The sequence below is a fragment of the Equus quagga genome, chromosome 14, assembly GCF_021613505.1.
Source record: "Equus quagga isolate Etosha38 chromosome 14, UCLA_HA_Equagga_1.0, whole genome shotgun sequence".
Lineage (NCBI taxonomy): Eukaryota > Metazoa > Chordata > Mammalia > Perissodactyla > Equidae > Equus > Equus quagga.
The window spans coordinates 1,094,991-1,122,103 of record NC_060280.1 but is presented as its reverse complement, the minus strand read 5'-3'; the positions used below and the strand labels follow the sequence as shown (position 1 = coordinate 1,122,103).

General features: G+C 35.7%; 1 protein-coding gene across 5 annotated transcripts in view; it reads left to right on the top strand.

Moving 5' to 3' along the window:
• ELP4 (elongator acetyltransferase complex subunit 4) overlaps positions 1 to 27,113 on the top strand; it is a 238,843-nt gene that overhangs the window by 98,628 nt on the left and 113,102 nt on the right. For 4 of the 5 annotated variants that reach the window (XM_046637835.1, XM_046637836.1, XM_046637840.1 and 1 more), the window contains exons 8-9: positions 13,201 to 13,309; positions 16,480 to 16,586. In XM_046637835.1, coding sequence (XP_046493791.1) covers positions 13,201 to 13,309; positions 16,480 to 16,586 — 216 coding nt within the window. Of the gene's footprint in view, positions 1 to 13,200; positions 13,310 to 16,479; positions 16,587 to 23,107; positions 23,224 to 27,113 lie in introns of those variants that run through there. The other variant, XM_046637838.1, reaches the window with a different exon arrangement.

The following is a 27,113-nucleotide window of genomic DNA, read 5'->3' as shown; positions in this document are numbered from 1 at the left end:
AAAAAAAAAAGCATATTTTTTTTTAAAGTTCCATTCCAGACAAGGGGAGAAAAAAGATGGAAGCCTATTTCCTTATGTGCAATTGCAAAGCAAAGCAAAACGATGATTAAATAAATATATATATAATTTTTTATTTATTCCAAAGGTACCTATGCAAAAAAAAGGGAAAAGAAAGAAACATTTTTTTAAAGTCATTTTGGTGGTGATCATCTTTATTATTTAGAGAAGAGATTCCAACCCCATTGTGTACGTTTGCACAGTGATTCCTCTAGCCGCCATGTAAGGGGACAGCAGTACTACTATCAGAGAACTTCACGTCATCCTGTCTGTACCACTGACAAAGTAACGATTGAGGTGATAAGGTGTCTGAATATTAAGCCATGTTTGAATGTTGATATTTTCCTGATTCCTTGGAGATGGATCTAGGAGCACACAGGGTCAGACTTTGGTGATGAGTGCCCCATAGTCACTCCCTCAGACAGTTTTTTCGCTGTCCTACAGTAGTCTTCTGGCCCCAATACCAAGTGAGCTATAAAAAACAAATAAATTTTCCCATGCTCTTTGAATATGACACCTAACCATGAATTTGGTTTTATATCAAAATATTTTAGAGAAAATGTAATACTTAACAGTTTGCTTAAATCAGTCATGGTATAAATAGGAGATAAAACTCTTAATAGCTCTTAAAGAGTGGCAAAGACAATCACAATATTTAGGCTCAGGGAGGAGAATAGAAAGTGGAAGCAGTGATCAAAGATATGAATACACATAACCTGGGGATTGTGAATTTATTTTATAAGAACTTATGTAGTGATTTCTCTGGACCAGTTGCAGTCCTGAGCTCTTTTTAAATACTAGCTCATTTAATCTTCATAATAACCCCATCTGGCTGGTGTTGTCGTTATCTCCCCTTTACAGATTAGGAAACAAGGGACAGAAATTTAGTGACTTTCCCAAGATCACACAGCTAGTGACCTGGCAGGATGTAGACTCAAGCAGCCCCCTCCGGTTATCACCACGCTGTGCTGCTCGTTCAGTAGAAGTGCCACCGTGGTCAAAATGAAGAAACAGCGCACAAAGTAGCATTCAGTGATGGAACCTGGGCTGTCGGAGGCACATAGACCCAATTAGTTATATGGTCTTAGTCAAGTCCTAACTTTGTCAGCCTTAGATTCTTCATCTGTAGAAATTCAGAGGATTATCAATAACCTATGCTGACACAGTGCTGGCACGTTGTAGGCACTCTATATGTGTTAGTAATTGTCATCTTCACTGTTAGTACTTAAACAGGCCTCCAAAACTGAGAATTGGAACAGAGATCAGGCCAGAAACAGTAAAATGTACAAGTCTATCAAAGCAATAGAAATCTTCAGCTTTCTGCCTCTTTTTCGTGAAAGACACTGAAAGGATCTCCTCACAGCTTTGGCCTAAGACAGACCAGGAGGCATGAAGTCAGATGGCCTTTGGGTTTCAGTAACACCGCCATGTTGTAACGCAACTCTTCATAGCATTCCACAGTGCCTTCCTCTGCTCTCTCCCAGTGCCGTCCCTGCTGGCGCCGAGTCAAGGTGTGAACAATGATTGGATCACTCAGGGTCATTCAGCTTGCTCAGTCAACAGATGCTTATTGCAGGCACGGTTCTAGGCACCCAGGGGCAGATGGTAGTGAACAACAGGCAAGGTCCCTGTCCTCCAGAGCTTTTCCAGCAGTGTAGACGACAGTACAGTGCGGACGGAGCAGAGAATTAGTGTGTGCGGGTATTTGGATGCTGAGCTTGTAATTTGACTGTAAAGTGGATTCTGGTGGGAAATAGAAATGTAGTTTCATATCCTTGGAAATTTTGTCATATAATTAAACATGTTAGATAATAGAATTGTGATTCCTTTTTTTGAATACGTTATATAAAGGAATAGTAGACTAAAAGTATATAAAGTGTCTATCTCTTAGGTTGGTAAAGCAGCTGATCGGTGTTCTTACTTTAGTTGTTAGCATTCTGTCAGACTTGTACAGTAATGATTAGTTACCCTTTCTTGTACTTTTGGCATACTTCCCATGTTTAATTTCATTGTAGGGAAGGAACACATAGTTAAGGAAATTGCACAGAGGAGGAAAAGTTGAAATAGAAAAAACAGTGACAGATTCAAAACTGATTTTAACTTACTGTTATAATAAGACTTTTGCAAGTAGAGTAAAAAACAATTATTTTTAAATTTGCATTTGAAATATTTTGTGTTCAAAGGCTGTTCAGCCTTAGAACTTTGAACTCGAAATTCTTTATTTCCTTTGGGTTAAAGATTGTTTCCATAACAACACAGGAAAAAATAATAATCATACATTGAAACAAATGTATAAAAATAAATTCTAAATATCTGTTAAGAACACTCTAAAATTATTCATCAAATATATTATCAATGTCTTAAAAAATTATATAGAGTGCTAAACAGTTTTCCTTATGAAGTAGTAGTCTTACTTATATTGTCTCTTGCTAGGGTCTAGTTTTAGTATCTGCCCAAAGACATTGTATTAAAAACGTATGTGAAAATGGCCAAGTTAATACAGACTTTGTTCCCTGCTGAACCATGGGGTAGAGTGTCATTAGAAGGAGTGGAGCTCCGGGCGGCGCCCCTATATTCCGGCGTTACTCAGCTCCTGGATCCCTGCTGTGTCGTTGTCCCCTCGCCAAGAAGCCTGCTAGAGAGCCCCCAGAGTGTGTGCACAGCCTCTATGTTAATAGTTAATTGGTGAGGATGGCAGGATGAGAGGACAGCCGGACATGTGGTCTCTCAGACTCGGGCAGTAGACAGACTTTAGTTGTAATCACAGCAGCTGCGCACATTCTCACAACTCAACTGTGCACAACTCTGTCGTCGAGAATTTGAAAAGAGAGAGGAAAGCTTACATCTAAGAAAAATAACTAAAACCCTACCTTGAAACTCTTCCTACATATTAAGTATGAGAATATTATTTCAACTTTTAAAAACTTAAGTATAAATTTCCATATTAAAAGTTATTATATTTCAGCTACATTGAACGTTCTGCTTCTTTTTTTCCCCTTTACTGTTAGAAATGTTTTTGCAGCCTTTGAAACTTTTTAATGAGATTTTTTGCAAAGTGATAACTTTGAGGCTGTTACAGCAGGAGGCTGTTTGATTTCCATGCCTAGCAAGATGTGAAACTGTAATGGTTTTTGGTCTTATAAATCAGAACTGGCTTACTATTAATGAAATTTGTCGTCCACCTCCAAATTACACAAACATTTTGTGCCTTTTAAATTAATTTTATTTTCAATTCCCAGTGACAGTTGTGTGCTTAAGAAAACTGGTGACTGATAGCATTTATTCTTTTTGGAAATAAAAACTTAGTTTCATGCCTTGTTGTCATTCTCTTAGTAAGGTGAAAGGAAGAGGAACTTCCTCTGGCTCACGCATTTTATTTACATCAGCTGTGACAGGTTGTTCTTGATTTGAATTTTTTATTGATTTAAAAGTACTTTTACATGAAACTGTTGGTCAGGAAATAAATATTGAAGCACTTAGAATTGTAATTAAAATAGGGAAGGGTATTTTTCTATGCCTTTCTTACAGCTTTCCTTTCAAAAATAAAATTTAGGTTTTTTTTCCTAATCTATTTATGCTATCGTAATCTACCATTTTAAGGAATTTTGAAACATAAACAACCTAATAAATTTCTCCTTAACTATAATAATGCAGGAATGAAAACTTCTTTGACATTGTTGATAAAATGTAAAATTGAAATAATATTTTCTCATTCTGGAATAATTCCAAGTATTGCTAGCATTTAATATATTTGCTTACAGAACATTAGTTGGTAAACTATTTAAACTTTCTTTTATTCAGAACAGATTTGAGTTTTGAAACTGGCCTGTAACATATTTTTATTGGTCATCATTGGCTCTTGGTCAGTTAAAAGCCTTATTTAGTTTTTATCAAATAACCACTATTTTCCAACAATTTGATGTATGGAATTTTTTCCCCAGCTATCTCATTGAAGAAAACTATTACCAGCAGTAGTTAGCTTGTACCAAGAAAAAAATTCACTTTCTGAAGAAGAGCAGGAAGAAAGCACCTTATTGTAATAATGTCGCTTGAAAATTGAATGAGATTTTATTTAGTGTTATTTTAATTGATAGATTTTCAAATTAATATTTATAATATTAAGGTATTGAAACTTCGGACCCCCTGCAGTGAATGATACAGTATGTGTCAATGTAGAAAAATTCAAAACAAACCTTTCCACATCCATAAACTTGTGTGTTCGTGCTGAGTATTTTAGCAGCTAAACTCTGAGTCAAGCCAGGAACTGCTTTAGAACCAGCCACTAATATGGGATTGTTAAGTGTGGACTCCAGTGGCCCTGTGAATTTCTCAGTGTGAAATCTTTTATTTTTAAAACAAGAACTAAGAATAATTGCATGGTGAAGGAACCAGAGACTTGTGTGCATTTGCAACTATAAAATTTTGGAAAATATTTTTTACATATTTGTTGATATAAGTATCATTATAGGAAAGCACACCACCACCTTCCGTCATATAACTTAATCTATTTAGATATTATTTTAAATGCACTTTATTAAGGAGAATATTTAAGGATGAAAAGTACAGATTTAATCTCTTCATCATAACTATCAACCGCTAAAGGATAACATGAGATATTGAATATCAGTTTTTCATGAATTCCTTAATCAAGATGTTCTCAATTGAGAATCTGCCTTGAATTTTTCTAGATCTTCTCAACTACTCTGAAATAGATTGTAAGAAATTAACCTTTTTAAAAGTTTACAAAGAAGGAATTTTTAAAAATGAACTGAATCATATTAAACTCATTTTTAATTTTATACCATATTTGTCAAATTCCAGTCTTTGGAAACTTAATAGCTTCATGTAAGTCTGGTGAATTGTAAACAGAATCTTGCTTTTCTTTACAATAAGAAATAATAAAACTCTGTTTCGATTCTGCTACTATAGGCTTGGAATTTATAAATTCTTACAGCTCCAGTTTTTTTCTTCTGTTTCAAATTGCACTTGCTGGTATCTGGTTAATTTTTTAAGTCAAATCTTAGCTTGTATGCATGTTACGTATCTACCTAATTTACTTTCTTGGTCAAGGATGTTTGAAAGTTTTACACAAATAAACCCCAAATTATGTAGAAGTTTCCATCTGTTTGGAGCATTAGTAGTGGTGTATTTACCATTTTACCTTAGTGTAAATATGCATGTTAAATAGAGCAGAATATTTAGAATTGTCAGTAAGATTTCTGTACATGTTTAGAAGAAAAAATTACCATTGAGAAGCCTTTTATTGTATTTAATCTAACTAAAGCATATTCAGTAAGGCATGAAGTGAAAAGTAATTTTGTATTTAAAGGCCTTTTGCTTTCTCCGAAGTAGCTTGACGGTGCTTTGGTGCACCCTGTAGCTCTTTGTGGTGGTGCTGGTTACAGCACTGCTTGGAGCCGCCGTCTTCAAATGGACCGCTGAGGGAGACGGTGCCGCGTCTGCTCCCGGGAAGGAGGTTGAGTCAGCTGTTTGGGCATATGGAATCTTTGGCTGCTGGACCGAGTAGACATTGTAGTGCCCGCTGTCCAGGCGTGGACACAATTGCTCTGGGAGCAGAAGCGGGGCAGCCCCTCTGTGCTCTCCCCTTGAACACGGCGCAAGAAAGGGGAAGGATCTCAAACGTTATGTTTGTTGTAGACTCTGCTACATCACTTTTTGCATACAGAAAACAAGTACAGCTTTATTAAGTTTTGCATTTATTCTCCAAGTAACATTACTGAGCTTTTTATCTTTGCTGTTACACACTATCTGAAAAATACCTGTGAGAAAATGCAAGTTTTGAATTATTCCTATTTATATACTTGGACGCATACCTTCCCTTAAAGGAAGATTGCTGTCTTCAAAAAAGGATGATACTTACTTCTTAATGTTGAGACAAAACGTGCTTGTAACTAATTATAATTTAAAGCTGTTTAAATACCAGGTCGTATATTATATCCTAACATTATGTTTTACCTCTTTGCTATTAATTACATTATTATTACTATATAAAGAGTTCCTGCTTCTTTGATAATGCTTTTGCACCCTGTGTAGTTAATCTTTAATGTTGGGGAGGACGGGGAGAGATTAAATTAGCCCTGTAACCTCTTTCTCTTCCAGCCTGATGATGGAAAATAAAAGCTCTTAGCCACAAAATGTAACACTTAGAATTAATATTTAATTAGACTAGCAAGTTGTACGCGGTGGCTGAACGCTTGCACAGAGTTGTTAGTGCCACAGCTGACCTACAGGGTTAATAGTAACTCACTTCTGGAAGCAAGTGCCAGCTCAGCACAGTGGAGCCACTGTCAGAAAGTCCTGAGAGACTGAAATCAGCAAACCAAATGGCAGGCAGGGATTCCCGGGACGGAGCCTTCTGGAAAGCTGGGAGCTGGAATCGCTTGTACGCCAGGATTCAGATGAGAACAGTGGGTGAAGGAGCTTATCCCTCCTGTTCTGGGAGCTGCTGGTTGTAGGCCAAAATCTTAGAACAGATTTTTACTAAATGTTTTTGCTGCAGCTATTAACTTACATTGAAAATCAAATATTGAATAATTTTCGTCTGTAAAATTTAACAAATTTTTTGTGTAAACATTAGTTGTTAATTTCTTACGTATTAGTACATAATATCTATAAACTCAGATCCTTAGATTATCAGATAGGTTTGGCGCTGTGCATCTATGCTGTTTTGCTGTGACATGCTGTTTTCTTGTTTCCTGTATAGTTGATTTATATGGTTCATTTCTATATTATTTCATTACGGGACATTATGCAGAGCCTGAGAAAGAGATTATGAAGTCTGTAGCCCAAGAAATTTTTTCTTCAAGAAGATATATATATCAACAAACATAGGTCAAAACCATTCTTAATTTTTAAAGGGCTTAAATTATAAAAGCAACTATACATTGCCTTATGTTTATGATACAATTAAATTACAAGGTAAATAATTGGACCTCCTGGTGAAACATTGGATCCTTATATCTTGAGAAATTAATCTGGTGAAAAATAGGATACCATGAGTTTGAAAATGTGCAAACACAGAACAGCCAACTGGAGAAGAAACACCTTACATAATTTATTGGTTATATCTTAAATAATTAAAGAAAAGCTAGTCATTAGTTAAAAATCCAAGCAGGTGAGAGCCTTGCCAGCAGAGGGAGTAGTCCTGTCTTCCATCAGGTTCCCATCATTTTCCCACCTGCCTCAGCTTTTTTCCCAGCCAGTCCCCCATCTGGACCTGGCTCTGTCAGCCTGTTCCTGATGACAGGCTATAATTTTATACTCAATATGGGATTATTCTAAGCTGATTTTAAACTTTAGTAGTATCTTTAACCTGCCACTGCATCACAAACATCAGCTGGATGCTCTGTTTGATATTTGGGTATTAGCACTTGTTTTCCTGGGCAGGGTGTGAGCTTTTGGACATCTGTGAATTGCATTTTAAGGGTTTCAAGTATAAAGCAGTAAGCAACAAATTTCTGATTTAGGAAGTTACCTACAAAGCATTTTTAAACAAAAAATACAAATTTCTCTATAAATAATTTCTATAATATGAAACTAGATGATATATAGTTTATGAAAAGTGCCTAAAATTAATTTTGAGTATTATACCATTATTCTTTTCAGCCTATTCATTACAGTATTTTGTTCACCCCATTTATAAGAGTTTTCAGACCATATAAGATTATTTTTTAAAATATTTTATAGAACATTTAAAAAAATATTTTCTAGAATAACCTACTGAAAAAGAAAACTGGTGTAAATAAATGTTCTGCAAAGCATGTAGTATTTGAGGCCAGTATAAATGTAAATAATATTTCTGAAAGTAACATCGTGTTCTTTAAAAAAAACCTTCAATTTTAAAGAACCAACGTTTTCATACCAAAATTTAGAATGCCAGGTATTTTGTCAGATAGAAAACACAAAAAGACGTGGCTCCATTGCTTAATCCTAGTAAAATTTGGCAGCTTACTCAGCAATTTATTTTGCCCTTAAGGTAAAGTATATTTGACATTAGCTCCTTTGTGGATATGTTTTAAGCATTAGAAAAAGGAACCAAAATACTTTTGTTTTATGATTTCTTTACATTAATATCAGTATATGATGCTACCAAGAGAGTGTTAGTTAGAATTTTTTAATTTATTAAAGTTCCTCTATATTTTAAAATTAACTGTGTGTGACTTTGAATAAAGTTCAGTGTTAAATCTGGGAAGATTTAAGGTAATACCTTCATTAAACTATTAATACCATTTCAGATATTTATTAATATATTTTATTTTATAAAATAATATTCCTTCTTAAACTCAAAACAGTTATGAACAGAATTATTTTCCCCACTATCAAATATTTTTAATAAAATAAAAATGTAATCCAAAGAAATAGATGACAACTCTGGAGAAGGTGGGGATGGTTTGTAAAAAACTACAAACAGTATTAATAATGTTATTATTTCATAGTCTCAATTTCTATAGAATGAAGAACTTAAGCATGGGAAAACAAATACCTCATTAAATATCCCTAGATGTATCCGTTTATCCAAGTTTATGTTTTTGATTACATGACAAAGAAACGTCCTAGGTTCTAGTATGTTTGTTTTTCTATACATATCGTTTTCCAGTAAATGTTGTTATAATGAGCTGTTGAGTGGCACACTTGCTTTTCTTGTGAGGGTTCCCTCCCCCAGCACACATCACGTCATGTAGTAGAGTCAGACGTCGAGTAACTTCAGTATGTCTTTGGCTTTTCGACATTGCTCTCAGTGCTCTTATGCTCTTGTGGCCCTTTGCCACACTCCAGCGGGAGCCCTGCCCTTCATAGTGTGTCTCTGCTGTCTTTCCTATCTGAGGACCCCAAAGACTGATTCTTCTTTGAGGCATTACGTAAATGCTTCATATCAGTTGGTTTATTCCTTTCAAGCTTCCTGATAATTAAGTGATTGGTTAATTACTTTTGAATTCTTTTGTCAAAAATCTTTCCTGAAAGTATATTTTGTATTGGTAGAAGCTATATCTGTTGTTGAGATAATGAGGCCCAAAAGGTAAGGAAATATTCAGAGCTTGAGGTGTTCTCACTGTTACTTGGTTACTCTAAATAGGTATCTCAAGCATTTTTATTAGAAAATGCAAGGAGCTTTATATGGCAGTAGTTGAATTTTTATCTCATAACAACGTTCCTAGTTTTTGCTTTATTTTTGAATTGGAAGGGAGCCTTAAATTAATCTTCCTTTATTTACAATCCATCTAAGGGATTTGGCATATCCTAAGAAAAAGAGACTATCATTCCATAAGAGCGAACAGGAAACGTTCTCTGAGACCAAACAAGGAGCAATCCAAACAAAACTCTGGGGTCTTTGTGAGATTAAAATTGGAGTAAGAAGGTAGTAGACTGGACAATCTGATTTGCTTTTTCTATTTGCAACAACATTTGACAGGATTTAAATTTAAGTAATTAATTGAGAAATTGCACTGCGATAGAAAGTTTTAAGAACCCTTTATGTGACTTAATCCAATGCTGTTTGAGACTGCCAGCACACTCCTAAGACTCCTGGACACCGGCTCTCCTCTCTCCTGGCTTCCCTCCTAGCCATGTCTTGGCTGCCATCCAGAGCTGACAACTTTGCCCCAGGAGTGAAGGGAGATTTGTCTGGTATAAGAAGGATTTTTGAGCCATCCTAGAGTTTCACATCCAGATGGGCGAGAAGGAGGGCGGCATATCATTGTACATACTTGGGTGATGTGATTATGCCATGCTGAAGTATAACCATTAATTTACTCCTACTGGTGAATCTTGAATGTCCTTCCTCAGATGTTTCTTAGTGGAAACTGTAATGTAGCAACTTCAAAATGAACACAAAAACTATCCAGAATTTATGTCTAGGTAATTGATGCACAGATGCCTTTACTTCTCCATTTCCAACTACGTAGACTGTAGACCAAGAAGGTTTCACGTCTTGGCTAATAACATAAAAACACTTAGAATGTGTTAAGATGAGAATGTGGAAGCCCCGCTTCAAGGCCTCTGCTCAGATCATTGTGCTAAAGCTTTCTGAGCACTGAGGTTTATTTTATGACAGTTTGTTGGCCACAGTGTATTCCTCCTGAAGTGAATTGTGATTATTATGCTTTTAAGGATTTTCTTAAAGCCGTTAATTTTAGATTCTTTAAGAAAATTCACCTACCTTTATCTAAAAGACCATTTAGTATTAATATTATGATTTGAAAGATCTTTTGGCACAAGTGGTTTTAAGACATGATTGCATCAATACACCATAGTCCCTATGAATCTTAGAGGTACAGAGGTAATCTCTAACAGTATTTTAGATTTTTAAAAAACACGTGCATTTACATTCTCAAATGTCTTTTATGCTCCTGCAAATAACTGGAAGACTGAATGAGTTTATAATTAAGACAAAGGTTATGTCAGTCGGGAACTTAGATGTTATTTTTATATAATTTCCAGTGCTTTTTATTCCGTAGACATTTTTCAGATATCTATACAACTTCCACAATCTGGCTTCCCACATTACATAAACTATTTTCCAAAACTGCTGTGCGGAAAGCAGTAAGGTCATTGTTAAATATAACTTATTTTACGGTAATGATTAAAAGTTTACCCTTGTTCTAATACTTCACAAAAGCTTTTAAAGTAGACTGTAGTTTGTAGTTAATAACTGTAATGTAAACCTGTGGAACGTAGAAATGTAACAAATGAAATATATAAATGAATTTGTGAGATTTTTAAATCTAAGCCATACACATCTTTTATATTTGGAATTTATTAGTTTTCCTCTATAAAGTGGATAATTAGTATTTTTTAATCTCCCATAAATTGCCTTAAAAAGACCTATGAAGTTGACAAACATTACAGATGGTAAGAGGTTTATTAGTAAATTTTAATGTTAAATTAAGGAAAAAAACCTTCTTTGAAGTAAACAGATGTCAGGTTGCCCATTTAAAGGCACAGGACCCTGCTTGTATACAGCTAGAATGGAGATTAATCCCATCCTACAGCTCACAGCGTCTGTTATTCAGAGAATTGAGAAAGCCCTAGTTTATATCACTGAAATTCTGTATAGTTGAATTCTCACAAAAATTGACTTTTATCATTTTAGATTCAGCTATTTAGATACAAAGCCTTAGTCTTCTATTTATAGACAAAGGAAATCTGACCTTTTGATTAAGAAACACTGCTAGTGGCCTTTACAAGTGCTTGTTCATCTGAGGGTCCACGACGGGAGAGCTCTTCCCAGTTGAGTTTATCCTAAAATGAAATGAGAAGAGCCTGCTGGTGGTTCTTACCGAAGATTCTTCTGAGCGGGAGAACCACATGGCTTTTCCTCGTCTCCCACTTGTTCTCACCCTCCACACCACCCCAGCCACAACCCACCCCTACCCCAACATTGTTCAAAACTCGCACAATGAATCATTTTCAAGTCGACTCATTGTGAACTGTCTCCCAGCTGTTGGAATGTCTGGCAGACATTTTTGTTTGGGTGAAGAATAACTGGCTGAAACCCAACCTGGATGAGTTTGATATAATGGTCTTTGGCTAAAGAAATATTGAGAGGAACATGCTTATGGCCTCTGAAGCCCCTGTTATTCCTGGAGGAGGACTGTCCCCTGTGGCATAGAACTGAAAGTAAGGAATCAATCTGGATTATTTTCTCACCATCGAATGAAAAATGGCCTTAGAAAAAATGGGCATTTCCAAATTATGTTTGTCTTTCTATACTTGGTACCCAGGTGATTGAAAGACTTAAAGACAATTAAGGATAATTATTTTTACTGGTTCCTTTTAAGAGCACTGATTCAAAGGCTGAAACATTCCTTATGTAACACACATTTCTACTTATGGAGGAGTTTCAAATGCTGTCCTAGGTGTGAGGTAACCTGTCACTTCATGTAATATTTAGTGACAGAGGCTACTGTGTATTTCAGGCCGAGTCAGATAACATCCACTGGCCCTCATATTCTTCATTCCTATGCAATCTTTACAAGAGGACTTAAGAAACAGAGGAATACCAGTAAGCTCCGTAGTCAATCATGTTTTCAAAAAGTGAACATATTTGTTATATTTGGACTTTAACAGGGGACGTAACATCAGACTGATAAATTTTCTTAAATGTTTTACATTTCCCATCCCTCTTTTGAAGATGACTTTTAAACTGTTAGACATAACCAGTGTATAAAAGGAGTTTCAAAATTATAAAATTTTACAAACCACAATATTTTCAACTTATCTAGATCTTCAGAGCAAAACTTTGTCTAAGATGTGTATCATGTAAAACAGTTTACTGTCCTACCATCCTGTCAGGGGCTAAAAGAAATACTGAATTTCTATTAAATAAAATAATTTAAGAAAACCTGCAGGGTATTTAATGATCATATTTTCAATGATTATATTTTTATGGTGTGAAATTCTGGGTATTTTAGAACTTTAGCTCCTTAAAATGTGACCTTTTTTGCAATGTATTGTTTAGCAGTATTTTCCTTGTGTTGGGTTGTATTGGGAAGGAAAGGTAGGCCACTAGTCTAATGCTAGTCATCTACCATCCTCACTTTGCCTTTATTGTGATCCCAGAGCCAAACAGCAGCATCTGGAAAGAGAGAACAGAGACTCCAGAGCTAGCCGTGCTGCATCTCTTAGCTGGACCCTTCCATTTTTCTGACAGGGTACAGAGGACCTCAGCTGTTGGAGCATTGGGACCTGGTCCCCGTTGACAGATGCTAGTGGGACTTGACTTAACACCATATCCTGCACTATCTACTTCTTCTCAATCCTGATGTCTGTTAGACTTTCCCACAGGCAATGGGTCAAGTAGTTTGAAAAACAATAGCGTATGAAAATAAAGGTAGCCTTGCCCTTTAAGGCCAGAGAGAAATCGTCAGTTTATGTTTCCTGACAAAGCTAAGGTATGCCCCCTCAGCTTTTTGAATCAGAATGTCCGACCTCCATGGGCAAGATTTTGCAGTTTAGGGCATCTTTTCATCCAGTTTTCGGCCTGTGGTAGCTTTAACTTTCAAATTATTTCTCTATGTTGATAGTCTGTCTCCTCTACAATTTGTCATTGAGATGTCATAATGGCGCTGTATAGATGTTATATTTTTAAACATAACATGAGTGTTTTGTTTCCTTGTTTTACAGAATAAAGCAGTCATTGCTCGTGTTACAAACTTGTCAGATACAGTCGTTGGTCTAGAATCATTTATTGGTTCTGAGAGAGAAACGAACCCGTTATATCAGGAGTATCACGGTAAGCAGCTCCTTCAGTAGAAGAGTGTGGCTTGGCTGCCCCTAGGGCCCCTGGAAGCATCTTGTCCAGTCATAAAATCTACTGTCAAGTAGCATGAATTTTACTTTATAGTATTTCTGCTAAATGGTTTCCATTCCTGGCCAGTCTTCATGGCAGCTTGTCCCCAAACTCCATTAAGACTACAGCCTGCGGTGACCGAGGACTCAAACCCAGGTACTGAGGCTCAGTCAGACACACATCTCGTCCCAATGGCCTCAAGTTGCCATGAAAACAGCTGTGCTTATTAGCTCTGTTTGAGAGAAATATCATTAATTCTAATAATAACAGCTTTGTGTAGCAGCTTATACTTTCCAAGGCTTAGCTGTATGATAAACAGAACTCATACTGTATAATATTTAAAAGTCCTAGTCAATCACATTTTCAGAAAGTGAACATCTTTGATTGTATTTGGACTTTTCTCTGCTTATTCTGTTGTTTGAGTTTGAACAAATTTTAAAATATTGCCGCCCTAGTATAATCACAGATCAATTAATCAGACTTTTTACTTATATTTTTTGGAGCTTTTAATCGTATTTTAGTCGTTTGGTTAATTGGGGATTTTTTTATGAAAGTTGTTCCATGGAACTATTGCAATAAGAAAGCCTTAGTAGGGGCTGGCCCCGTGGCCGAGTGGTTAAGTTCGCGTGCTCCGCTGCAGGCGGCCCAGTGTTTCGTTGGTTTGAATCCTGGGTGCGGACATGACACTGCTCATCAGACCACGCTGAGGCAGCATCCCACATGCCACAACTAGAAGAACCCACAACGAAAAATATACAACTATCTACCGGGGGGCTTTGGGGAGAAAAAGGAAATAATAAAATCTTTAAAAAAAAAAAAAAAAAAAGAAAGCCTTAGTAGTTATGTGTGTTTTAGCTGTAAACTGAGTGTAGAGTGTGGTGCGTAAGAGTTTTGCCTGTTTACTTCTGCTGAGTGAATGTTAATTATTGCTGTTATTATTGTGGAATACTGTACTTCCATGGAAGCTTCTAGTCTAAAGACTGAATAGCTTATTTGCAGCCTGCTACAAGATTGTGATCATAGGACTGTGGCAGTTTCTAGATTCTACAAAATAAGATTATAAGATACTTTATATGATAATCACCAGTGTGTTAAGGAGTCAGCATACAACCTTTAAAAAAATAAAATAGCACAATCTAACAATCAAGTGTTTTTTTAAAAGTCTAGAAAGTATAAGCTATGAACAAAAGCTCCGTAAAATAATTTGCCTTATGATCAGTTACTTGCATAAGTGTGCTTTTGGTATGTACTCAGATTAACCCCATATGTATACAGTTCATTTAGTATATTATTGTCACTATGATAGTAAGAGAGCTATTAAGATTAAACTATTTCCTTTTTTTCTTTTTTAAAGATTTTTATTGAGCTATAATTGACATGTAACTTTGTATTAGTTTAAGGTGTACAACATAATGATTTGATAGATGTATATATTGTGAATTGATCACCACAGTAAGTTTAGTTAACATCCATCACCACATAGAATTATGACTTTTTTCTTGTGATGAGAACTTTTAAGATCTACTCTCTTAGCAGCTTTCAAATATGCAGCACATTATTGTTAACCTTAGTCCCCAGCTGTGCCTTACATCCCCAGGACTTAGTTAACTATCTTATAACTGCATAAATTATTTCTTTATTATTATTTCCATTTTCTTTTAAAACAATTCAAGTTAAATATTACCTTAACAAATTATATCTGAGTATCATTTGTAAGTATTATGACCTTATAGATTTAATGAAATTATATTTTATATTAAACAAATATTATTTTGATTAAAACATTTCAGGGGTTGAAAGACTATGATTTCTTGTGCTGAAATCTCTGAATTAATAAATTATTCCCCACAGAGGAGGGGGTGGTTCTGATGACGAGTACACTTTCTGTTAATAAGAAGGACATTATGAATCATTCCTTCATCTTTAAGGCCCCCTGATTTAGTAGTTACCTAAACAAGCACGTGCAGAGTTCAGATGAGAAGTGCAAACCAAAGTCTGGTGAGCTTACCTTTAATATATTTCACTAAATAGCCCTGTATTAAATATTGTTAATTTGTGTCTAAAAGCTGTCTACTTAACATCTTTTACATTTTTTTAAGTTTAAAGAATTAAGTTGAGTATTTTAGTCCAATTATTTTTGAAGGAGCTGTTTCTAAAGTTAAGCACCTGGAGGTTTACCCTGTTAAGCTAGAACTAATACATTATTCAGCATTCAAACACACACAAAACCGTACACTAGAGAAGCGGTTTTGTAAATAAGATTTATCTAGTTTGTTCAAATCTGGACTTGCCTTCTTAGGGGTCAGTGTCTTTGGGATGGTGGTTTTTAAATATGGGCTGAGTCAGGCAGAGATGCACTAAGAGTCTGCCATGTCTTCACTGTGGCAGATGACCCCGAGTGTAGACAGAAACTGCATTAAGCTGCACAAAAGCCATCCAGTGCTCTTGTCAGAAAAAATTAGCAAGTGTTTCTGCTGACGAGAGGCCAGAGCTTGTGGTTTACCTAGCAGTGTTACAAAGCTTCTAACAGCTACATCAAGGTCTGACATGCACAGAAAGGAGTGTCTTGGGATAGCATAGGGGTTAATGTTTGATCCTAGAGTGTGCTCTGAAATGTAGTTTCTTCAATGGTTTGTTCAAGTCATTAATAAGATAGAAAATGAAATATTGTCATTAGTGCTTCACTAGTTGTCAGTAACCCATAAGCCTTGTTTTGCTGCCTGCTTACTGGTGCATTTAATAAAATAAAGATCACTCAGTGGTGCCGTGGGCAGCGTGCAAGGTGATAGCCATATTTGCTTACTGTAAACACAAGAGAAAATCGCACGCAAACCGGCCGTAGTTTTGACAAGTATTAAGACCCCTCTTTACATCTGCACTTCTGTACCAAAGTGCAATTAGTTTTCCTCGCTCAAGGATTTCTGTTTATCTTATTCTGCTTGATTACTTGAGTATAATCACACCGTTTGCTTCATTGCTCCTGGTAGTAAGCTCCAGTTTTAAAAGGGGAGGATGCTTGTGTGTAAATTTACAGGATTCTGCTGTAAGCCTCTTTAATTTATGCATCCAAGACAGCCTTTTTTATTTTTTTCTTTTAATTTCCTTCCCACAAGGTTTGATTCATATACGGCAGATTCCTCGACTTAATAATTTGATTGGTGATGTATCAGATGTCAAAGACTTAGCTTTCAAATTAAGAAGGAAGCTATTCACCATTGAGGTAAGAGAGAATTTTTATGTTTCAGTTCACAGTCTTGAGGTAAATAGTATCTCTTTACACAAATATGTATTTTTTACGTTAGTGCAATTCTTAGAAGATGTTTCATATTTTTAAGTTCTTTTGGTGTAACAAAATTTTTTTAGACTATCCTACTTTTTCTTTTATTTTAATGGGGTATCATTAGAGTACAGCAAATGATTTTGTTTCAAATGTCTATTAAAAGTAAGTTCTAAACTTATAAGTGTGACGTGGATATTTCCGAGGCTTTCCAAAGCATATTTAATTCAATGTTAATGAGCTGTGCTTATTTGTGTGTGGAATGTGAATGCTACCCACAATTGTGTTCCTTATCTACATTCTAAAAGCAGTTTTCTTTACTATTAGTGAAATCACCTTTCTGCTTTCCATGCTGAATAAGACAAAGTATAATTTACACCACTGTCTTTATGTAAATTTTCTATAAAACTTAAACCTTTTTTGTGACCTTTATGCAAGCAATAGGGACAGAAAGTAGTAGTACAAAAGATTTATTTCAACTTAATCTTGCTGAAGAGCAAATGAACATAGCACTATTAAGCAATTAGAGCTGATGTATTTATTAAGGAAATAAATGCTCAGAGAGAGATGGCTTTTGGGTGGTGTGATAGTTATCAGTATAGTGGGTGCAATTTTTTTTAACAAAGACATAAAACAGCCAAGCAGCCTTGACAAACCATTTTGTTTAATCTCTTTTCAAATGAAAAGCTCTTAAGCAGGCCACTTGTCTTAACTGCTTGAAACCATAAAAAGAGAGAATTGCCACCAATAAATTAGCATATTTTTAACTTCATCACCAAATGATGGTCAATGTGGCTTGGCACTGCTTTGGTGTTTGGGACTTCACCCTTAAGTGACCACTTTGGCCCTTTTTTGACCCTCTGCCCTCTTGAGCTGGCCACTTGATAAGGTGACTTAATGGTTCTCTCTCTTTTTCTCTTTCCCTTCACATTTGCAAGTAGCACTAACCTATAAATCATTGTAAGGGCCCTATCCAGTGACAAATTAATGTGCCCTCCTCCTAATTAATGGTCATCGATGTCCTTAATTATCTAATCCTATTGAGAGCAGTTAATAGTTAATCAGGCAGCCAGTTCTTCGAGCAGGTCGTGTCTGCAGGAGTGTGAGAAGTGCCTCATCTGGGTGCTCCCTTCAAAAGCCACTTAAAGCCACAAGAACCAGAGGGTGGAAATACTGACTCTTGAGCTAATTTGCTTTAGTTCTCAGAAGAAACCATTGAAATGGAACCCAGCACTGTAATTGTTCAAACATTGTTTCAGTTTTTCTGACAGAATGTTGAGAAGTTTACCACGACATTCAGACTTCTAGAGGGATAAAGTTACGGTTGTTAGTGTCGCAAGAAAAGCCTGCCTCGTCATTTTCTTTTAAATTGAATTTGTATTTTTCATGAAAGTTATAAGTTTTTTTGTTCCATGTGATATGCCTTTTTCCCGAGATGAATGTTGTGACAATCAGGTCTAAGGTATCGTGTGTGTCACCATATGAACTAAGCAAGGACATTGCCTGGTGACAAAAATGTTGCACCCAGAGAGAAGAGTAGCACAGCAATGTGAATCGTGTTTATTGTCTCTCTCTCTCTCTCTCTCTCTCTCACACACACACACACGCGCGCGCACACACACACACACACACACACACACACACTGGGTCTTATTTTGGGGATGAGGGGGTAGAAATAAAGGACTTAGATAATGTCAAGGGGGCCCTGTCCTTTGAATAACTTCAGGTTCTAAAAGTGACCACATTTTGCCATTGGAGTGGATAAAAGATCTTTCATTAACCACACAGGTCTCTGTTCTGTTTCCTGTCTTCTCTTCCCACTATTCTAAACTAAGAGAACCATCACAATTGGTCACCCTGTGGTTGCACAGCAATATTTGAAAACAAAACACAAGTACATGGTTGTTTTTTAAAAAGTTGATCAAATCCTTTACCTTTTTCATAATCAATACAATTTTTTTATATAGAGAAATACAGGTAAAACACATTCTAAGTAACTTATTTACTTATGCCATAAAATTCAATTTGATGATTAGAAAAAATATAAATTAAAGAATCAAACAAACCTAATAGAAGTACATATAGGTATAATTATAACAGGATAAAACCATGTGGTTCACATAGGATTAAATGCTTTTAATATAGCATTGTACATTGTAAAATGCATATCCAAACAGAAACCAAGTCTTTGGTGATATATTATGGAAACTGGAAACAAGAGGATTCCTTTATTGGGGGAAAAATTATCCATCAAGTGGCAGTGTTTTAATATGCATGACAAATAAATATTTTTTAAAATTGCCCTGATATTTAAAAAACACGTTCGCTCTCCTTGTCTGTCAAGTCTGAGGCTGTAGTACACCAGGATTGAGTCTGCATCTTACTTGCAGGAGGGAAAGGTAGTTTAGCAGGTAAAGCAGAAAAAGCTTTTCTGATACCGTGCAGGTAGATTGTTCCATGCTGGAATTTACTGCCCATCACATGGTCTTAAAAGGTGCCATGGTTGGAAACAAGGGGCAAAAGAAACAGGCAAACACCCTCATCTCTATTTTTAGGGTACCTGTTCTTTGATTGATTAAATCATTGCCATTCTTATCTATGAAAACTGAATATATTTTTACTAACAGCCACCAAGGGCCTCTAACAGGTAGAGCAACTTTAACCAGTAATCTCTAAATTCTTCAAGTGATTTGGAGGAGAGTATTTCTTCCTTTTTGGGTTGTGGATTGGTATTGTCCAGATTCAAGTGGAAGCATTTATCTAATCACAGTAAATTTTTACTATTACCTAGTATTCACCAACTATAAAGCTCTATAAATTAGCCCCTCTGCAAAAGCCAGAGCAGAATCATATCCAGAATCATGACACCAAAATCCTGGTAAGCACCCTGGATAAGTAAAAGAGGAAGTTTCAGGTTGCTTCAATATGGCTTCAGGTTAAAAGAAAGAGCTTTCCAATTCTTTGAAAATTGATAATCCTTGTAAACTGTACTTGGTAACTCTCTAGCATATTTGATTAACCATAATATACTACTTATTCCTTGGCCTTATGTTTGTATTTTCTATATAATGATGAAATATTTTATAGCAAAAGGCTTTCCTAAGATGTAATAATAGATTCAATATACAGAAACTGTCTTTTTCATCCTTGTATGTATCCCAGAAGTAAGAATAGAATCATAGATGTAGTAGATAATAAAATCTTTGCTGAAATATATGTAATATAGATAAATTATGGATTTTTAAAAATAGTCCAAATAATACAGCTATACATATTATATAAGTTCCACTGATCAAGTGACCTATAATACTCCCTTCACAGTGGAGTTCTGTAAGATGTGTAACTTAGGTACATAGCCTCACTTCTAAGCTGAAATAATTGCTTAGACTTATATTTTCTTTAGTTTCTGTAATTTTTGCTTCTCTAATGCTGGGATTAGCATTAACCAATTTTTTCTTTCTATTAGTAATTATGATATAATTATGATATATAAACCAATAAGATTTGGTGGAATTTGAAATGTGGCTGCATTTAATTTGATGACAGCCTAACAGCAGCTTTTTTACTTGCATTTGATATTATTTTGCTATTTTGATTTTGTAACGTTCAGCTTGATCATATCTTGACACATAGTAATCTAATTTTCTAATATAAATGATAATAACATATTATTACAGTTCCAACCTTTATTAAGTTTATTATAAACAGGGTTTCTGCTTTGGTAATGGGACAGTTTTCCAGCTCTAATGTTTCTAAGTCCCAGTGGTAAATTGTGGTTACTGGGTGACACTGAAATCTGTGAAAGACATATACCATTCACTGCAAATTTTCCATATAAGGATGAACAATACTTCTGTAGGCTTTAATTGGTCCAAAAATAGTAATTATCATAAATAGTGTATTTATGCGAATCTTGTACACTAAATGAATACTGAGAGTTTAGAAAATCAAAGTAAATCAAGTTTAATCAAGGTTGTCTTGTACTGCTCTTCCCCTAATCCAGAGGACAGGACTTCAGTACCTCTCCAATCACCAAGAACTTTTTCTCACAGAATAATTGATCAACTAGCATTTATTAACTAACTATTATGTTTGATGCACTTACTTAGAACATTTATTCTTAAGTATTAAGACCAGAATAGGATAGCCATCAGTATAAATTAGCCTTATATAATACTACAGTGTACTTGATCTAGTAGAATGATCTGAAATTTTACTTATTGAAATAACATGGCCTCTTGCGAAGTACGAGGGTGTCAGTCCCTCTGATGTGTTGGACAGTCTCGAGCACTGCGTGGTAGCTTGGTGCCTGGTCTCCTTTCATGCCTCCATGTTTTCAACAGCCTTTCCAGGTTTTAAATGGGAAGTGGAAAGGTAACTATATATTTACTATATCTAGAGGCGGGGGCGATGGTGAACTTACCTATCAATTCAAAGTTATGACGCAAAAATAAAATAATTCAAATATAAATGTCTGGCTCAGGAGCATTATTAAGTTGTAGGGTGATGGACCATATAGTCCAGTGTACCTTTTCTGACAATGATGCCTTCCATAAATATTGGTTGGTATTTCAGTTCCCAGATATACTGCAGTTAGCAAGAACAAAACCTAAGTGGAACATAGGCATCTGTTCATATAGGTGAAGTTATTTGTCAGAAGTAAACCCACATTAGCATTCTTTAACAATGATAATGTCATTTTCTACATGTTTACATTTTAGTGTGTTCATTATATTGCCATCCCTATACTTGACCTTTAATTCCCAAGTGATGTAGGCATATAGTAGGGTCATATAGGATTCACGGAATCTCCAGAAGTTGGTTTAATACTATGCTCTATATATTTCACATGTCATAGTGAGCCTATCAAAAGTGCATACCACCTTAAGAGGAACACAGTTTTGAGACTCTGTCTAATCCTATTTCTTCCCACTTTGGAATCTTAATTAGAAGAGATAAGGGGAAAAAAAAACATCATTTAACTAAATTATTGTCTTGAATCTGTAGCAAAAGGTATAATCCGCAATTGGGCCAATTAGTGAAGCCCATGGTTAGCTGTGCTGCAGAGGACAACGTGATTAGATCTGACACCACTCTGGTTCCCACTGCTGCTTTGCCAGGTATGATGGTCAGACTTCAAAGAGCCTGAGGCATCAGCAGGGCAGGGTCTGGGCCAGCTGAGGTCCGGTTGTTAATCTCTCTGCTAAAACCACAGCAGCTCTCACACAAACAAGCTTACACGACACAATCATGCGGGATTAAAGTTAGGGTTGAGTCATGCCAATTTGCCTTTGATTTTTTGATGATTGACCAAAGATGGCTACATGACTAGACACATGCTAAAAGTATACTGATTAGGTAAGTTCCCAAAATATTTGAAGTATTTTTTAACTTCCTATATAAATGTTGTGAAAGCTTATCCCCTTTGATCAAACTTCCAAAGTAATAGTACTGTATCGGGGGGAGAGCGAGTATTTCTTACTGGCAGCCTGAATCCAAAACTTTTCACTTAACCACTTCATAAAAATTTGTCTTTACATTAATAATTCCTTAAGGAGAATGTAAAAGGAAATTGTTTCTAAGTGGTAAGCTCTTTGAAAATCTATTAAGCGCGTTGAGAGAAAAAACATTTTTCCCTGAGTCATTTACATTCACTGACAATTTTTCTGAAATTTCTTTATAATTATTTTCCACTTAAATGTTGAGTGAAGTGCCCTTCCAGGATGTGATTGCATAAGTGTCCTTTGCTCTGCGTTCTGACTCGTTGGAATAGTGCTGTAAGAGGGCCACGTCTCCATTCTGAGAAGAGCCTGAGGCTGCTTTAGAATCATCCCGATGATTGCAGCTGCCGTCTTGCTGACTTTCCCTTGGGCGCACAGGGCCTCGTAGCTTTTGTGCTCCTTTCTCAGGCTTCCTGGGAGTCTGGCTGCAGAATGTCATTGCTTCATTTGTGAAGGAAGAGTAAACTCTTATTTGGCTATTGCATGTCTTAAAGTTCCTCTCTGGTCATCAACACCTAAGATATTAAACTTATAAATTGCTACAGCAAATTAATCCTATTTCTTTGAGAAATATTTTTAAATATCTTATGACACCTTGACTGTGAATAATTTTTATATAAAAGTGGTCGTTTTGTAAATTGAACTTAGAGTCTAATATTTCACATTGCACCATTTTTAGTACCAATTCATACTACATTTTACTCAGAGAATTTAAGGAAAGCATATATTTGAATAGTGACGTGGTTGCACAAAACAAAGGTCAAATATTTAGAATCTTGCCAAATAGTCTTCAGTCCATGAGTCTCTCATAAAAATTTTGTGGTACCTGTAGTCTCACCTTTGAGACCAGGATGATACAAGGTCCGCATCGTCTAAGGATGCAAAGAGAGAAAGATCTTTTCCTAACTTCCTAAACTTTGCAGGTACTAGCATTTCCATATGTGTTCTATGTTATGGCTCCAGGAAAATTATCTTGTGGTACTTCAAGGATCCCCTCAAAGCCTTTGCATAGCTGCTGCAGCAGAATCTGCCCAGTTTCCAGGTGCTCCCTGAAACACTTCCTCCTACAGTGTGTTGTCTGTGATGCCTAAGGAAGACAGAAAAAGAGAAAGCAAAAACTGACGACAAACCATGCTTGTCCCATTTCCTCAGTTAAATGCATTTTTAAGTTCCTAGAAGTAAGAACATGTATTTTGCTGAGAGCTCCTCCAGGGTACCTGGAAGAGTAATAAATACACAGTGGGGCTGAATAAAGATGGTGTCCTTGAGCTTTGTGATTGATGCGGTAGCTCTGGGGATACTTTTGTATTTAAAACGTCCTAAGTTTAGTGCTGCCTCATTTGCCTTTGCCATTGCACAACAAATTCCCAGAATGGTCATCCCTCCAATACTTTCAAGAGTTCTTCTTGTCATTGGATTGTAGGTTAAATGTCTCAGTCTCCTTCTTAGAGAGGTCTTCCCTGACTGGTGCATCTGAAGTATTCACTTAGTTACCTGCTATCATGTGCCCTGTCTTAATTCTTAGTGTAACCCACTTACATATTACTCCGATTGTTTATCAGTTTATTTCCCAACCTCACTCAACCTTACCTGTCGTAAGTTTCAAAAGAGTAGGGACATAGTCTGTCTTGTTTGCAGCTAAATCCTGAGCACATTTCATAGGTGTTCCATAAATATTTGTTAAAATGTTAAAGTTCTATTTTTACAGTAACTCACATTTTTTAACACTTGAAACATTTAAAAGCATGTATTAGGCATCTCATTTTTTCTAGGCATTGTGTTGGGTGCTTTCACATATATTGCCGTACTTAATTCTTATTTGATCCTGACAGGAACTCTTGCCATAGGCATTATTACATGCAATTTTTTCTTTTTTATTTAATTTTTATGGAGGTCACATTGGTTTATAACGTTATATAAATTTCAGGTGTAAACCATTATGTTTCAACTTCTGTATAGACTGTATCATGTTCACCACTCAAAGTCTAGTTTCCATCCGTCACCATAAAAATGTCCCCCTTTACCCGTTTCCCCTTCCCCCCACCCACTTCCCCTCTGGTAACCATCAGTCTGTTTTCCATACCTGTGTGTTTGTTTGTCATTGTTGTTTTTTTATCTTCCACATAGGAGTGGAATCATATGGTATTTGGCTTTCTCCATCTGACTTATTTTACTTGGCATAATGCTCCCAAGGTCCATCCATGTTGTTGCAAATAGCAAGATTTCATCTTTGTTATGGCTGAGTAGTATTCCATTGTTTGTGTGTGTGTGTGTGTGTATGTGTGTACGTATGTATATATACACACCACATCTTCCTTATCCATTCATCTGTTGATTGGCACCTAGGTTGTTTCCAAGTCTTGGCTCTTGTGAATAATGCTGCAATGAACATAAGGGTGCAAATATATCTTTCAAATTAGTGTTTTCCTGTTCTTTGGATAAATACGCAGAAGTGGAACAACTGGATCATATGGTAGTTCTATTTCTCATTTTTTGAAAGATCTCTATACTGTTGTCCATAATGGCTGCACCAGTTTGCATTCCCACCAGCAGTGTATGAGGGTTCCCTTTTCTCCATATCCTCTCCAACACTTGTTGTTTCTTGTCTTTTTAGTAATAGCTGTCCTGACGGGCATGAGGTGATATCTCATTGTAGTTTTGATTTGTATTTCCATAATAATTAGTGATGTTGAACATCTTTTCATGTGCCTATTGGCCATCCCTATATCTTCTTTGGAAAAATGTCTGTTCACATCTTCTGCCCATTTTTTAATCAGAGTGTATTTTTGTTGTTAAGTTGTATGAGTTTGTCATATATTTTGGAAATTAACCCCTTATCGGATATATGATTTGCAATTATCGTCTCCCAGGTGTTAGGTTGTCTTTTCATTTTGTTGATGGTTTCCTTTGCTGTACAGAAGCTTTTTAGTTTGATGTAGTTCCATTTGTTTATTTTTTCTTTTGTTTCCCTTGCCTGAGGAGACATATTCAAAAAGATGCTGCTAAGACCCATGTCAAAGAATGTACTGCCTGTTCTTTTTTTCTTTTTTCTTTCTCTGTTTTCTTCTAGGAGTTTTAAGGTTTCAGGTCTCACATTCAAGTCTTTAGTCCATTTTGAGTTAATTTTTGTGTATGGTATAAGATGATGGTCATTCTTTTGCGTGCACCTGTCCAGTTTTCCCAACATCATTTATGGAAGAGACTGTCCTTTCTCCATTGTGCCTTCTTGGCTCCTTTGTCAAAATTTAGCTAGATGTGTGGGTTTATTTCTGGACTACACACATTTTAATGTAAGGAAATATAAAGAGTTATGTAATCTTCCCAAAGTCATAGAGCTGTGGTGGGGCCAGTATTAACCCAGATCTTCTCACTCCCTGTGCAGAATTACACTGGAAAGTTAGCATGCTCAGGAGCCCTGTTAATTATTATTGATAGAAAAATAAAAAGTGTTATTGAGTGTTTCACAGGGGTCTGGGCTATTGCATGTGCTTTGTAGGCATTGCCTCACAGATCTCGCAGCTACCATACACTGTTAGTATCTGCAGTTCACAAATGAGGAGACTTAAGGATCAGAGAGATCAAGCAGCTTAACCTACCCAAAGTCACAGAGTTAATAACCAACAGAAATGACACTTAAATTCAAATCCGTTTTATTCCAAAGCCTGTGCTCTTAACCACTAACGACTGGCCACACCCAAGCTGTGCTGCCATCTCATCGTCAGCACAGAAGCCAGAATCCTCTGCCTGAGTGATAAAAAAGAACAAACCTCAAAAAGTGTGTGTGTGTACACACACGTATTTATTATATAATCCTTTAAGATACAGGTTAAAAATTTTTCTGGTGCCAGCAATCATTTCTACTCTATTTTTATAAAATACATTGTAAAATTCGGATTGGATTAATCATAGCTTCTCTCTTATGTAACATTTTGCTATGTTATATATATATAATAGATATATGAATATGTTAGGGTGGCAAGATTGTTCCTTATTTTTTACTTATTTATGGTGTGTGGTAGATATTTTTTAATAGAAAAGTTAATTTGCAAAAAATATGAAGTCAGTCACTAAAACACTATCCACTCCGGTAGGTTTTCTAGATCTCAGCTACATAAGGTGGGGAAGGTATTCTATACAAAAAAAGTGTCCCTTGTTCTAGTCAACTGTCTTGATATGGTTCAAAAGTATCCCAAATTTAATTACAATATATTATGGTTGTGTTCACTTAAGTTCTACATTCAGGTATTTTTGCAAATATTAATTTGCTCATAGATAGTTACTGTGTTTTTATATTATATTTTATATTTTTCTAAATTATCTTATATTTATCATCTTCGGAACATCAAAAATTATCTTGTGAGATAATTAAGATGTATACAACTTATAAGATAGAAAAGTCTACCAAATCCAGGTTTTTAAATTCCTAATTTTTGCCTCCTATTTTATTATAACTGGTTCTAATGAAGGTTTGATCCATTCATATTAAAACCTCTTTTGTTCTATTGCAAATGTTTTATTTGTTGGAAGTTCTTTAAGCAAAATTAAGCAGTAAATCTCATAATTGCAAAATATTTTCCTCTTTTATTGATTAATATTGCTAAAGTTTCCTACAGTTTAGTAATAAGAAGAAATTGTATTCCTCATTAAGGAAATATGAGATTAAATAGAAATTATTAGTTTTTGAAAGGTAGGATTTGGGGGACCATAATAAATAATTAAGAGAAACATGAGTTTAATAAAAATTCCTGTAGCCACAAAACTGATAAAGCAATTCTATTTAAGCAGAAATTAAAATTTGTCAAAGTTATTACTGTCATAACTCCATGCCACAGTGGAAATTTCATGGAGCAGCCAATTCGGGGTCTTTGTATCTGGTATAGTGAAGTTCACTGAACTGTTTTGTCATGTGCTGTCAAGTCAGCCCACTATTGTTGTAGAGAATTAAACTAAATCATTTTGGCGTGAGCCT